Here is a 14,415-nt window from a genome sequence, read left to right as displayed (position 1 = left end):
CTAATGGTACCAAAATATGTAATAGTTTAATTATTGGAACGTACACAAACATTTAGGGGGTTTAAAGGAACAAAACCCCCATAAAATTTTTACGTAAATATATTGAAAAAGAAGCCGCAGCTCGGTAAAAACTGGCTTATCGAAAAAATACTCGGAGGCAAAAAAGTGTTAAAAACGTTGTGTTTAACTAATGGTACCACAATAATGAATTAATTAGAACGTACACAAAAGTTTGGGGGGGTTTAAGGGAACAAAACCCCCATAAATTTTTTATGGGGTGGACAAATTTCACTATAATTTTGTTTTAAGATGTTCCTACCATAAGAATGATACATGTCCATTTTCAATAAACAATCTCTAAAAGTATTCGATATATTGAAAAAAATCGATTTTCATTTTATAACTTCAAAAGGCTGTAACTTTTTTTATGAGCACATTTGTACTAAGGTAAGTTAGGTTCAATTGAACTATTTTTGACCCCAGAATGTGTGGTATAATTTATGACCAATCTTTTCGGGACACCCTGTATTCCGTGGTTTTTTCTACCAGTGTTCTGATTTTAGCCCACTGGTATTTGTCCATTGTTTTAAAGTCACATTTGGCTGCTTTGAAACCATGTAGTTTCGCAGTTTATATTTACTTGACCAATCAGTTACCTTTTCAGAAGCAATAAAAAACGAGAAAGAAGACAGCGGTCTCAAAGTGTGTTACTGTGTTTAATAACCCTATTAAAAGATTCTAATCCATTGTTAGTGGCTCTTCTGTTGCATTCTAGGAGCTGGCTTGTTGTGTGTACATGTTGATAATTCGTTCTTATTTTTTGGTGCTCAGTATTATTGAGCACCAAATATTTTTGGTTGCCAAATATTATTTTTGAGACATTTTAAAATTTGGTAGGTAATGTTGGGGCTCAATAATTACTTTGGTGCTCTTTGGCTGTTTTGTAGCGCCAAAAAATACTTTTTTTATGTATATTTTTTGCTAAATTCAGCTTTTTTCTTTGTCTTTAGCTACTGAAGAGATTAGAAAAAATTTTGATGAAATAATTGGCAATAAAGATACGGAAAATTGTGATTTACAAACAGAAATAAAAACTGTAAAAACTGATTATGCAACACTAAGAACATTAAATACTGAAATTACAACGAAGTGCAATAAATTACAAGAAGAAAATAACAGATTAATAGATGAATTAAGAAGTAGTAATAATGAATGTATTGATTTAAAAACTACAAACGAGAAGTTACGTAAAGATTATTTGCAAAGTGAGATAGCGAGGAGACAACTTCAAAACACCGTACAAGATTTAAAAGGTATGCTTTTTAAACGCTTTTCTTTACTTCAATAGTTTGCATCAAATCTTTAGACGTTAATTTAACTGACTTTTCTTCAATGCAAATGAATGAAAATTTGCAGACATATGCATTCGCGGGAACAATACACGAATAGTCAATAAAAAAAAATTATGTTTATTAATTGTTTAAATAAAAAAAAACGATTTTAATGGAAAATGGTTAAATTCTCTTGTTTTTTACAATGTAGAAACTTGAAACTTTTACGGATTGTAGCTAATGATATGAACTATACATAGTTTCACTTTTTTAAGTTAATTGTTTACGTTATGCTTCATAAATAAACAATAAAGTTTCAAATTTTGAACGCTCATATACACTCACCGGCACAAAATTCCGCCACCCAAAATTTTTGATTAAGTTTGACAGTCTATAACTTTCTTATTTGTACTTCGATTTTCAAGATTTTTACATCATTTTGTAGGTACATGTATATATGTTTTTTGTTATTATTCCGGAACATAAATTTTTAGCTTAGATGGCATTATACGGGGTGAATGGAAGCGTTGTATTTGAAGCTAGGACAAATAATCCCCGGACAAATAATCCCGGACAAAAAATCCCCACAAATTATCCCCGGACAAAAAATCCCCGGACAAAAAATCCCCACAAAAAATCCCCACAAATAATCCCCGGACAAATAATCCCCGGACAAAAAATCCCCACAAAAAATCCCCACAAATTTTTTTGGACAAAATATCCCCACAAATAATCCCGGACAAACAATTCTCAAGAAAATTTTTTGCTACCGAATAGTTCTCTAAAAGTATAGCAATCGCCATGAAACCAGTTTTCGGCATGAAAATAATGATTAGCGATTAAAATTAAGCATACATTGTAATTTCGATTACCAAATGTCGAATTCCAATTGTGAGTTTTTTAAAAATCGTGGAAGATATGGGGAATAAGCTAAGGCATTGGGAATCATGTTGTACTTATTGTCTATTCGTGATGATAACTGCTGGTCCAGAAAACGATAATCTTGATTGTAATGCAAAAAATTCTGTTCCTTTTTGTAAGTTTAACGTCAAAAATATTTAGTCATCCTCATCATCAATGGCGTTATAACTTTTCCACCTTTTTCTAGGCCGCCAGACTGCATCTTTCCACCTTTTTCTAGGCAGCCCTACAGATCTTCTCCCATCTGGCATCTCCCCGAACAGCCATGTCTGGTTTGATTTATGGATAAATTTTTAAAGTTTTTTTATGGATGCACACAGATCCTTAATTACGTTTTCTGAAAACCTGATATCGAATAGTAATGCCCATAAATTTGTTCCCAAAACCAACAAAAAAGTCAAAATAATCGAAAAGCTTTGAATAACTTTTATGGCGATGCGTGGAACGGATTTTTACATTAGTATAATCAAGATTATTGTTTTCAGTATAGTTGTTAGTTATTATCATGAATAGACAATGTTCTGAACAGAGTTACTCAAAGCAGAGTGATCAAAAGATTTAAGCCAATTACAACATCATTCCCACATCCTTAGCTTATTTCCCATATCTTCCACCATTCACGGCAAAACTTTTAGAGAACTATTCAACAGCAAACATTTCTTAGGGATTTTCTGTCCGGGATTATTTGTGGGGATATTTTGTCCAAAAAAATTTGTGGGGACTTTTTGATCGGGATTTTTTGTCCGGGGACTATTTGTGGGGATTTTTTGTCCGGGATTATTTGTCCGGACCCCTTGTATTTTCTCCTAACTTTAAAAAATTCTGTGGAAAAATTGGAGGCCTGATTTTGTTTCATACTCCTTTTGTATTATCGTGGAGGTATCACTAAGGTTTTGTTTTTTGAATTATCCGAATATCTCTTTTCTTGTAAGACATGTAAATAAAAAAACTGCTTTGAAGGTTTTTTTAATTAAAAATATCAAACGCACTAAAATTAATAAAACAAAACAAAGTTAACAACAAAACAAAATAATTCAATAGCGTGTATATCCACCTCTTTCAGCAACGACTGCTCGCAATATGTTTGGCATCGAATAAAGATGTGTTATCCTTGCCTGGGGAATAGCCTGATAGTACCATCTACCAGGGCCATAACTGTACCAAACTTAAAGATAGGAGAAAATACAACGCTTCCATTCACCCCTGTATAATGCCATGCAAGCAAAATTTTTGTGTTACCGGAATAATACGAAACGATATATCAATACATGTACCTACAAACTGGTGCAAGAATCTTGAAAATCGGAGCACAAATAATAAAGTTATAAATTGTCAAAATTAATCAAAAATTTTGGGTGGCGGAATTTTGTGCCGGTGAGTGTATTTGTTTATATATAAATCGGCGTTTATTTGGACGTTAATTTGACTGCCTTTTCTTCAATGCAAATGACTAAAAATTTGCAGACATATGCATTTGCGGGAACAATACACGAATAGTCAATAAAAAATTTTTTTGTTTATTACTTGTTTAAATAAAAAACGATTTTAACGAAAAATGTTTAAATTCTCTTGTTTTTTACAATAAAGAAACTTGAAACTTTTACAGATTGTAGCTAATTATATGAACTATACATAATTTCACTTTTTACGTTAATTGTTTACGTTATGCTTCATAAATAAACAATAAAGTTTCAAACTTTTTGCCGACTCCGACTACTTTTCATGTTTGTACATCATATGTTTTATACTGATGTGATCTTGATTATTGATATGAGATAATATTCTTATATGTTACTTAATTTAATCAATGTATTAATACTAATCCAATTAATTAACCAGATCACATATCAATATGCTTTCAATCTCAGGGCGAATTATAAATTGATTACTTACTTTCGTGGCTTCTAGTATTTCTTGGTGGCTCCTAATCGGAATAGAAAAGAAAAAAGTAAAAAAATACACATATGGGTTACAATTGTAATCAAAAATATTTTTTTATTTTATTCAAAAAGGCAATCAATGCTTAATATTTGCTATTTCTTATTATTCTTAAACATAACATTTGAAAATGGGAACCTTATTTCCTTTTGTAAATCAATTGAAAGTTTTTATTAACATTTAACTATTATGAGTTATTATTAACAACTCTATTTAAGTTTGATGAAGCTTTTCTGATATTATTGATTATGTTATTCAAATTTTTATGTGGAATTTAATACGAAAAACCCATACATTCATGTCCAAACAAATGAGACTGACCTTTTTCTGGTGAAACTGAAAATGTCCTCACATAACACCCGTTCCTGCTATCCTTGGCTGCGATCAAACCTCGTCCTGGCTTCCAGTAATGTACTCCTTTGAAGAACTAGCTCGAATAGCTCTCGTTCCTGTTCGGTCGTGATGCTGTGTTCTACCTTTTTCGAAACTGCTATCAGCTACCGGAACAAACACTCTTGGCTCAAGGAGGTTCTTTTACTCTCAACCTGGCCTACTTCTCGTTCCACGATAGATACTCCACACTCACGGAACTACCGGCTTTCTCACTATCCGTACACTACGGTCTACTACTCGACTTCACTTCTCGACAGCTCAAAACATTCTGATCTCACTTTGTCATTTATTCCCCTACTTTCTAAATATCCCTTCCAAATTCACAAATCAATCTTCCACCACCAACTCTCATTCGTCATATTCCTCAAAACCAATTTTTAATCTTTCTAAATATGCTTAATGGATTTCAAAAGAAAATATTTAATTCCCATTCTAACTTACTTTCTATTATTTACAAATTTTAATCATCTATTCTCTCTTTCAAATGAGTCTATTCAGCATAGGCTAATGATCGAAACCTTCCGCGAAAAACGATAATGAACTATCATCTATTTCACTGAGTTTATTTAGCATAGGCTAATGATCGACCTTCCGAGAAGAACGATAATGGTCCGCGTCATTCACTTTGTTTATTGTAAGCGCACTGTCCCGAGTTCGTCTAATCACTTCTTAAAATTAAATATAACAATTTGTTGTATACAGGGTGTTCTAAATTTATATGCCCGTGGTTGAGCAAATTGAAAATATTTTATATTAAATTGAATTTTGTTTATAATTATCAAATTTTAATTTTTATATCAAATAGAAATATAACAAATCCCCGCCTTGTATTCGATAAAATTTATCTGCATTTTTAAATAAATTTTCTCGAGGCAAACCAACTCCCTGTATATTTCCTTACTTTAATCTATGTCTTATACCCTAACTTACTATCTACTTCATGTAATTCTGTCTTTTATTCGTGATATTTGTATACATCGTGAATATTATAAATTCCTCGGATCTTTTCCGAGTTCCTGTGCCTCAACTCATAACTATTTATCCCATTTTCATTATTCACGATGTACGGGCCTTCGAAAACAGGCATCAACTTTGCGCAAATGCCCCCAGGAAGATTTGATACTCGTAATGCCCTCACGAGTACTTTTTCACCCTTTTGGAAAGTCACTGGTCTTCTTTTTCTATTGTTTTCCTGTCTTTGGATATATTTTTCGTTGCTTCGCCGTAATCTTCTCTGTACGGTTTCAATCACCTGTTGATATTCTTTTGGCTGTTGATCTTCCCATGGCCTTATCGGCAGTACACCCTTCATGATGTATTCTGGGGTCTCTTTTGTTACTGTGCTCGGAATTGTATTTAAATACCTTTCTATTTCCGCCATTTTCCTGTCCCAGTGGCGATGTTGACCATCTGTTGCAATGCGAAGAAATTTCGTCACTTCCTGTATGAATCGTTCCGAAGGATTACTCTGTGGATGCCTGATACTGACAAAATTTGTCTCTATTCCTCGTTCTCGAAGTTGTCCCTTGAAACGATCATTTCGGAAATACGTTGCATTGTCCAGTAGGATCTTTTTTGGTGTTCCTACTATGGCTATAAAATTGTCGATTTTTCTTAATATTTCCTCCCCCTTTGTGGTGCGGCAACTATATAATTTTACGTATTTTGAAAACACATCCACCATTACCAGAATATGTTTGTTCCTTTTAGTGGTCATAATTAGATCGCTTAACATATCTATTGCTACAATGTCTAGTTTGTTTCGGGCTACAATATTTTTGGCAACATTTTCGTTTTTGAAATTTCGACTCTTATATTTTTGACATACATCGCACTTCTGGGTAATTTCCTTTGCAATGCGGTAATCCTGTCGGCTGATGTAATTTTCCCTAAAAACGAGCCAAACTTTTCTGCTACCGATATGCCCATTGTCCTCATGTAATTTCTTTATTATCTTTTCGGCCAATGTCTGTGTCACTAAATATAGTTCCTTTCCGTCTATTCTCTTAAAATATATGTCATTTTCTACTTCCGCTCTTCTTTTCTCTCTTTCCTCTAGGTCTTCTTGGTTTGTCCTTATCTCATTTAACGAATATATCCCTTCTTCTTGTATTAATCTATTTAGTCCCACCTGTAGAGTAATTGTTTCCTTTTTTCCCGTGTCCTCATCCCGTGTTAGAGCGTCGGCTATTATGTTGTCTTTTCCTTTTATATATCGGAACTCAAAATCATACTCCTGTAATAATAGAATGCCTCTATGTATTCTATTATTTACTAATCTATTCTTCATGATATGTACTAAAGCTGCATGGTCTGTTTCGATTGTGAATTTTGCTCCCAATAAGTAAAACCTCAATTTGTTTACGCAATATAGTACACTGGCAAACTCCAATTCTGTAACACTATATTTTCTCTCATGTGTTTTAGTCACTCGCGATATAAAACATATCGGCACTTCTTGGTCGTTTTGTATTTGAGACAGAACTCCTGCAAATTTTTGTATGGACGCATCAGTTCGGAGTATAAAAGGTAAATTGTAAATGGGGTGGTATATTTTCGTTCCTTTTGCGAATTCTCGTTTTAATGTTTCGAAAGCTTCCTCCTGTTCTTCTTTCCAATTCCATTTTATTCCTTTTTTAAGCAACTTTATCAGAGGGATTTCCTTTTGGCTCAAATCGGGAATCAGTTTTTTAAAATAATTAATCGTGCCAAGAAAACCTCTCAATGTTTTCAAATTCGTTGGTCTTGGGTATTCATCTATGAGCTTGACTCTGTCTTCGGATAATCTTACTGTTTTGGTGTCCAATTGAAAACCCAAATAAATGACTTCTTTTTGAAAAAATTTACATTTTTCAATGTTTAATTTCAATCCCGCTGTGTCCAATTCTTGCAGAATTATTTCTATGTGTTTCAGATGACTCTGAGTATCTTGTGAAAAAATTAATAAATCATCGATATAATGAACTATGAAATCTTCGTGGCGATTCAAAATGGTATGTAGAGCTCGGACGAGTGCAGCACAAGCACTCTGCAATCCAAACGGCACTACCTTAAACCGGTAGACAATACCATCAATAGAAAAAGCGGTGTAGTTTCTACACTTTTCAGCTAACGGTATCAACCAAAAACTGTGTTTTAAGTCAATTTTCGAAAATATGTGTGACCCGGTGATTCTTCCAAAAATGGCCTCGATGTTTAGAGGTGATTCATATTGTGATACAGTGTGCTGGTTGATATTCCTGGCATCTAAACATAATCTCAATTCTCCACTGCTTTTCTTTACTATCACAATCGGGTTAACATACGGTGAATCACATCTTTCGATGATTTGATCTTCCAACATTTTATTTATTTCTTCTTTCACCTCTTGTCGATACTTGTATGGAATCGGGTAAGTCTTTGATCGAAAATTTCCCAAGTTTTTCACCTCAAATGAATGTTCGTACTTTTTAGCCACTCTGTTTTCCTCATTGATCAAATTTTCGTAGTTTTTTAACATCAACCGCAATTCTTTTTCTTTCCCTTCTCCACATATCAATTTTCTGTCTTTTTTCTCAGATTCTTCACACATGTTTACCGTGCATTCTGCATCCTCGTTTGCATATACCTCCTCTTCAAATACCACTGTTTCAATAATATTCTTTTCACTTTCATTTTTTTTCTTTATTTCTTCTTCTCCTGAGTCCGTCTCTTCTTTTGAGGAATCCCAGGTTTCCTTTGTTTCTGATACTCTCAAATTTTCTTCTTCTGGGCTCAACTCTTCTTTTGAGGAGCCACAGGTTTCATTTTCTTTTATCTTTTTCTGACCTTTCCTCCTTTTTCTTCTTTGTCCTTGCTTCGCTGCAAAATTCATTTCCACTGTTTGTTCTTTATCTGATTCGTCCGTATTTTGTTTCTCATGTTCCTTGTCCTGTTCTTTTTCTTTTTCTTCTGTTAGTTTCATCGTATTATTTTTAAAATCTATCACTACATGTTTTTCTGCCAATTCGTCCACTCCTACTATCATGTCATGTGACATGTTTGGCATTATTACACATTGTAGTGCATACATATTCTTGCCCAGTCGTACCATTACTCGTATGCCTTCATTTATAGTTGCCAATGTCCGTTTGTTTGCGCCCACTAAATTTACCCTAGGTATTTTATAAATTAAGTTTGTTAAGTTAACTTCTTCTATTAGTTTTCTGTTGACCAATGTTATTTCAGATCCAGTGTCTATCATAATTTTAATTGGTTTCTCGTTGATAAATCCATCCACAAATTTTAAATTAACTCCATTTTTCTTTTCGTTGTTTCCTGCCAATTTAATAAACTCCTTGGGGTGACAAAAGATTCCTGTTTGATTTTTGGTTTTTAGTGAGCGCCGTCGTGAAAAGACGCCGGTTGCTCATCGTTGTTTATATTTTCGTCATAATGTCTCTCTCCGTCATATTCATCTGTCTGGGTATTATTTATTTCTCTTCTATTTTCTCTTGGTCTGTCGGATCTGTTTCGGTTTTCTCGATATCCCTGTTCATTTTGTCTACCATTATTTCTGTTTTCTTGATTTGAGCGTGTGTTGTTTCTATTCTGGTATTCTCGATTTCTGTCCTCATTCCATTGCCTATTTCTTTGTTCATAATTTCCTCTTCCGTTGTCTCTATTTTCGTTTTCCCTTCTGGGATTAAAATCTCGTCTTGTATAGTCACTCCTATTTTGATTTCTACCTCTGTAATCTTGTGTTTCTCGGGGCCTGTAATCTTCTCGCGACCTTCTTGATTTTCTTTCTCTTAGACGTGATTCTCTTATTTGTAGGAATTGGCATAAACTATCTATGTCTTTGTAATTTTGCAATGTGATATGGTCTTCCAGCGTTTCCTCGAAATGTCTTGCAATCAGTTCGACTAATTGTTCCGATGAGTAATTATATTGTAAATGTTTTGCATTATTGTAAATTTGCAAAGCATATGTCCTTTCTGATACACCCATCCTATCATTGTATTTCCCATTTTGCAATTCCTTGTTAATTTCCAATTGTTGGACCTTTCCCCAGAAATAATTCAAAAATTTTTGTTCAAATTGTTGCCAATTGCCGAATTCTTCTTCTTTACTATCGAACCATAGGCTTGCTTCATATTTGAGATGGTTTCTGATAGTTTCTTTTGCTGTATCGAAATTTCCGATGTGTTGTATTTTCTTTTTCAGGCTATTTATGAACGGCACTGGGTGTAATCTTCTTACATCCCCGCCAAACCTTATCTTCACGTCATCTGTGCTATGTATAACCATTTCTCTTCTTTCTCCGACATTCTGTTGCGTCCTGTTTTCCGTGACTTGTTTTTCTATTTCTGTGATTCTTTTTTCCACTTCTTCTCTGTCTACTTGAATAGCATTTTCCAACTTGTTTTCCAAACTTTCCATTTCTTTTTTCTGGCAATTCGTTAACTCCTTCATTTTTATTTCTTGTTCTTGCATGTGATCTTTAATTTTCATTTCTTGCTGTTCTATCTCGTTTTTCATTGTTGTCAAACATCCTTTTATTTCCTTTTCATACTTTTCTATGCGTTCCTCTATTTTCTTATTGTTCTCTTCTATTGCTTGTTTTGTTTCTTTTTGATTGTCATCCATTTTTTGCTGTGTTTCATCCATTTTTTGATCCACTTTATCCATTTTCTTTGATGTTTCTTCCATGGCTTGTTTCGTTTCACGTTGATTTTCATCCATTTTTTTTTGTGATTCATCCATTTTTCGATCCACTTTTCGTTGTGATTCATCTATTGCTTGTTTTGTTTCTCTTTGATTGTCATCCATTTTCTGTTCCATTCTTTGTGACTGGAGTTGCATCATTTGTAATAATTTATCTATTCCTGATAATTCTTGCTGTTCTGATGCCATGATTGTCGTGTCTAAAATATCTTCTTGGTCTGAAGTATTCTCTTGATTTGAATGTTCTTTTTGTTTTTTGTTGTCTTTGCTTTGGCTTCTTGTCACAGACATTTGTTTTCAAGAAGTACTGTCCCCGCCAAATATGAAATTTTACTAGTATGTTACCAAGACGACTTTTTCTCACCCAAATATTATAAATTGTCAATAAATATATCAAATGCAAATATCGTAAAAATAAATTATTAAATCATTTATCAAATGTAAATATCGTAAAATAAAATATTAACTCAGTTATCAAATGTAAATATCGTAAAATAAAATATTAAATCAGTTATCAAATGTAAATACCTCACTTTTTACCACAGGCATATAAATTTTCAAATACCGGCTTTACTCTTTCTATCCTTCAAATTTGCCACTAGAAATACTTTACAATGCCCTCCACGTTGGACGACAGTTGATGTGATCTTGATTATTGATATGAGATAATATTCTTATATGTTACTTAATTTAATCAATGTATTAATACTAATCCAATTAATTAACCAGATCACATATCAATATGCTTTCAATCTCAGGGCGAATTATAAATTGATTACTTACTTTCGTGGCTTCTAGTATTTCTTGGTGGCTCCTAATCGGAATAGAAAAGAAAAAAGTAAAAAAATACACATATGGGTTACAATTGTAATCAAAAATATTTTTTTATTTTATTCAAAAAGGCAATCAATGCTTAATATTTGCTATTTCTTATTATTCTTAAACATAACATTTGAAAATGGGAACCTTATTTCCTTTTGTAAATCAATTGAAAGTTTTTATTAACATTTAACTATTATGAGTTATTATTAACAACTCTATTTAAGTTTGATGAAGCTTTTCTGATATTATTGATTATGTTATTCAAATTTTTATGTGGAATTTAATACGAAAAACCCATACATTCATGTCCAAACAAATGAGACTGACCTTTTTCTGGTGAAACTGAAAATGTCCTCACATAACACCCGTTCCTGCTATCCTTGGCTGCGATCAAACCTCGTCCTGGCTTCCAGTAATGTACTCCTTTGAAGAACTAGCTCGAATAGCTCTCGTTCCTGTTCGGTCGTGATGCTGTGTTCTACCTTTTTCGAAACTGCTATCAGCTACCGGAACAAACACTCTTGGCTCAAGGAGGTTCTTTTACTCTCAACCTGGCCTACTTCTCGTTCCACGATAGATACTCCACACTCACGGAACTACCGGCTTTCTCACTATCCGTACACTACGGTCTACTACTCGACTTCACTTCTCGACAGCTCAAAACATTCTGATCTCACTTTGTCATTTATTCCCCTACTTTCTAAATATCCCTTCCAAATTCACAAATCAATCTTCCACCACCAACTCTCATTCGTCATATTCCTCAAAACCAATTTTTAATCTTTCTAAATATGCTTAATGGATTTCAAAAGAAAATATTTAATTCCCATTCTAACTTACTTTCTATTATTTACAAATTTTAATCATCTATTCTCTCTTTCAAATGAGTCTATTCAGCATAGGCTAATGATCGAAACCTTCCGCGAAAAACGATAATGAACTATCATCTATTTCACTGAGTTTATTTAGCATAGGCTAATGATCGACCTTCCGAGAAGAACGATAATGGTCCGCGTCATTCACTTTGTTTATTGTAAGCGCACTGTCCCGAGTTCGTCTAATCACTTCTTAAAATTAAATATAACAATTTGTTGTATACAGGGTGTTCTAAATTTATATGCCCGTGGTTGAGCAAATTGAAAATATTTTATATTAAATTGAATTTTGTTTATAATTATCAAATTTTAATTTTTATATCAAATAGAAATATAACAATACATATTTTAATAAACATGACGATATATTTTAATGTTTGAAAAGTTTAAGACCGTTAAAGAAAAGCGTGGCGCGAAAACCGTTTATTCGATGAAGATGTGCCACGCATTTTTTTTGACGAATGTGTTAGATTTTTTAAATTTTTTTTATTTTTTGCTTTTTAGTTGATTTTTTTATAATATGTTTAAATTTAGTCACTCGTAACTAAAGAAAAGCGTTTCTAAAAATATTTTTTCGTATTTTTTTGTTTTATTTATTTGTATATAATAAATAAGTAGGTATATAATAGTATATTGTGCAACAAGTGCAGAAAGGTACTAATTTCTCACGAGTTTGAAAAGTTGCGGTACGAGCGCAAGCGAGTGCCGCAATTCAAACGAGTGAGAAATCACCTTTCTGCACGTGTTACACACTATACTTTTTATACAACCACAGATTTTCCTAAAAATAAAAATCACAATTTCCAAACGAAGATTAATTATAATAATATGTGATAAATTTTAAACTGTATGTAATTAATACTAATCAATTTAAATTCCTTATATGTAAACAAATTGAACAGAAATCAGTTAAAACAGTAATGCACTGCCTTAATTTGTTTAAATTTAAACTATTTTAAAAAATTATAATACAGTAGAGTCATATTTTAACGTTATATTTATGCCGTTACGGATTTACACAAAACCTACTTCATTCAACGTATCTTGCAGAGGTTGCTAAATCCTTATTGGTTATTTGATAATTATAAAATGTTCAATAAGAATAAAATTGTAAAATAAAACAGTTGTAACATCCATAATTTAATTTCTATTCTATAGTTAAATATAATAAATTGTCTTATAGGTTATATATTTGTCTAAACTTTAACCACGGATGTAAACAGAATATAACGTTACTCAGAATGAGGTAGTCAACTGTGCAGAAAAGAACTTTCCGGCACAGAAACGTCACTTTTCTGCACACTAATGTCAAATATCTTATACTGTGAGAAAATATCAAGTTTGCTAACATAAAACTGTGCAGAAAAGTGCATTGTGAATAGTGATTGTAGAAAAAGTAACATTTAACTTAGTGATGGTGCTCAATTCAACCTGTCACATTTTTGTAAACAAATTGATGAATTTAAAACAGAATTTATATTTTAAATCATCTTTAAAAGTGAATCTGGTTCACAGTACTCAAAAAAATTTTTATTCTTAGCAGTTCTTGCGTACTAAGTTCTCGATCCTTGAAAGTATTCGATTCTGCCCATCACTAATAATTAGTGATGGACGAATCAGCAATGGGAGAATTAACTCTGGTCTGAGATGTCAACTCTGTTATTACTTTTGGCATGGAAGGAAAAAACCTGATTCTTGTTTACTTAGTCGAACAGGTTGTCAGTCTATATCTTAGGGCTTGTTTATATGCCGGCGGTTTGCCAACGTCGACGTCGCGGGTTACCTGTTTTGCCCCTGTTTTACTTGGTATTAGGGTGAAACTTCAAAGGCGGCATTAGGGTGAGATCAAGTAAAACAGGTAAACCGCGCAGTCGACGTTGACAAATCGCCTACATATAAACAAGCCCTTATACAAGAAATAATTACCGGTCTTTTTTATGCATTAGGAAAGTCAGTTGCCGATCCACGAGAACGAGATATTTACTTACTTAGTCTACCTTTAGGTGTAAGGCTAGTGTGTATTTGGATTCCGAGCAGTAAAGACGTACCATATCGCTCTCGAGATCCAAGTTCCAAGTTTTTGTGCCGGTCTCGGCTATCGGCCGGGACTAGTTTATGGTAATTAGTGAAATAAAAAGTAAAAAACGATTTGAGTGATTAATTCTAAATTACTATTTATGTGATTAATTTTGAACTCAGTGGCGTACTATATTAAGGAAATGTACCACCAAAATCAAGTGCCAAATGGGGGGTTGTATAATGTGCCCCAAATATATACACAGCCTCAACAACCTCCAGTAATATCGCCCCCATTTTATGGATTCCCGAGCAGCCAACAGACAACAAACCAGTATATCCCGCCTACTCCATTCCCAAACAATAATCACCAATATAACCAAAACCTCCCTGCACCTCAAATGGATCAACCAAATACATCAAATGCTTCCCAA

At 33.2% G+C, this 14,415-nt stretch overlaps 2 protein-coding genes across 33 annotated transcripts in view; one reads left to right on the top strand and one right to left on the bottom strand.

Annotated features, from left to right (window-relative positions):
* Nucleotides 1-14,415, top strand: part of LOC126893466 (protein claret segregational-like) — a 649,821-nt gene that overhangs the window by 337,362 nt on the left and 298,044 nt on the right. For 20 of the 21 annotated variants that reach the window (XM_050663706.1, XM_050663692.1, XM_050663700.1 and 17 more), the window contains one exon: nt 1,011-1,313. The exons of the other annotated variant lie outside the window; for it this stretch is intronic. In XM_050663706.1, coding sequence (XP_050519663.1) covers nt 1,011-1,313 — 303 coding nt within the window. The remainder of the gene's footprint in view (nt 1-1,010; nt 1,314-14,415) is intronic. 21 annotated transcript variants of the gene reach the window in all.
* Nucleotides 1-14,415, bottom strand: part of LOC126893469 (protein disulfide-isomerase A6 homolog) — a 504,458-nt gene that overhangs the window by 317,159 nt on the left and 172,884 nt on the right. The window contains exon 8 of one of the 12 annotated variants that reach the window (XM_050663719.1): nt 4,065-4,176. The exons of 10 other annotated variants lie outside the window; for them this stretch is intronic. In XM_050663719.1, the coding sequence (XP_050519676.1) occupies nt 4,080-4,176 (97 nt within the window). In that variant the 3' untranslated portion in view covers nt 4,065-4,079. Of the gene's footprint in view, nt 1-4,064; nt 4,177-10,970; nt 11,083-14,415 lie in introns of those variants that run through there. One more of the 12 variants, XM_050663720.1, reaches the window with a different exon arrangement.

The sequence above is a fragment of the Diabrotica virgifera genome, chromosome 10, assembly GCF_917563875.1.
Source record: "Diabrotica virgifera virgifera chromosome 10, PGI_DIABVI_V3a".
Taxonomy (NCBI): Eukaryota; Metazoa; Arthropoda; class Insecta; order Coleoptera; family Chrysomelidae; genus Diabrotica; species Diabrotica virgifera.
This window is presented reverse-complemented; position numbering and strand designations above follow the sequence as displayed.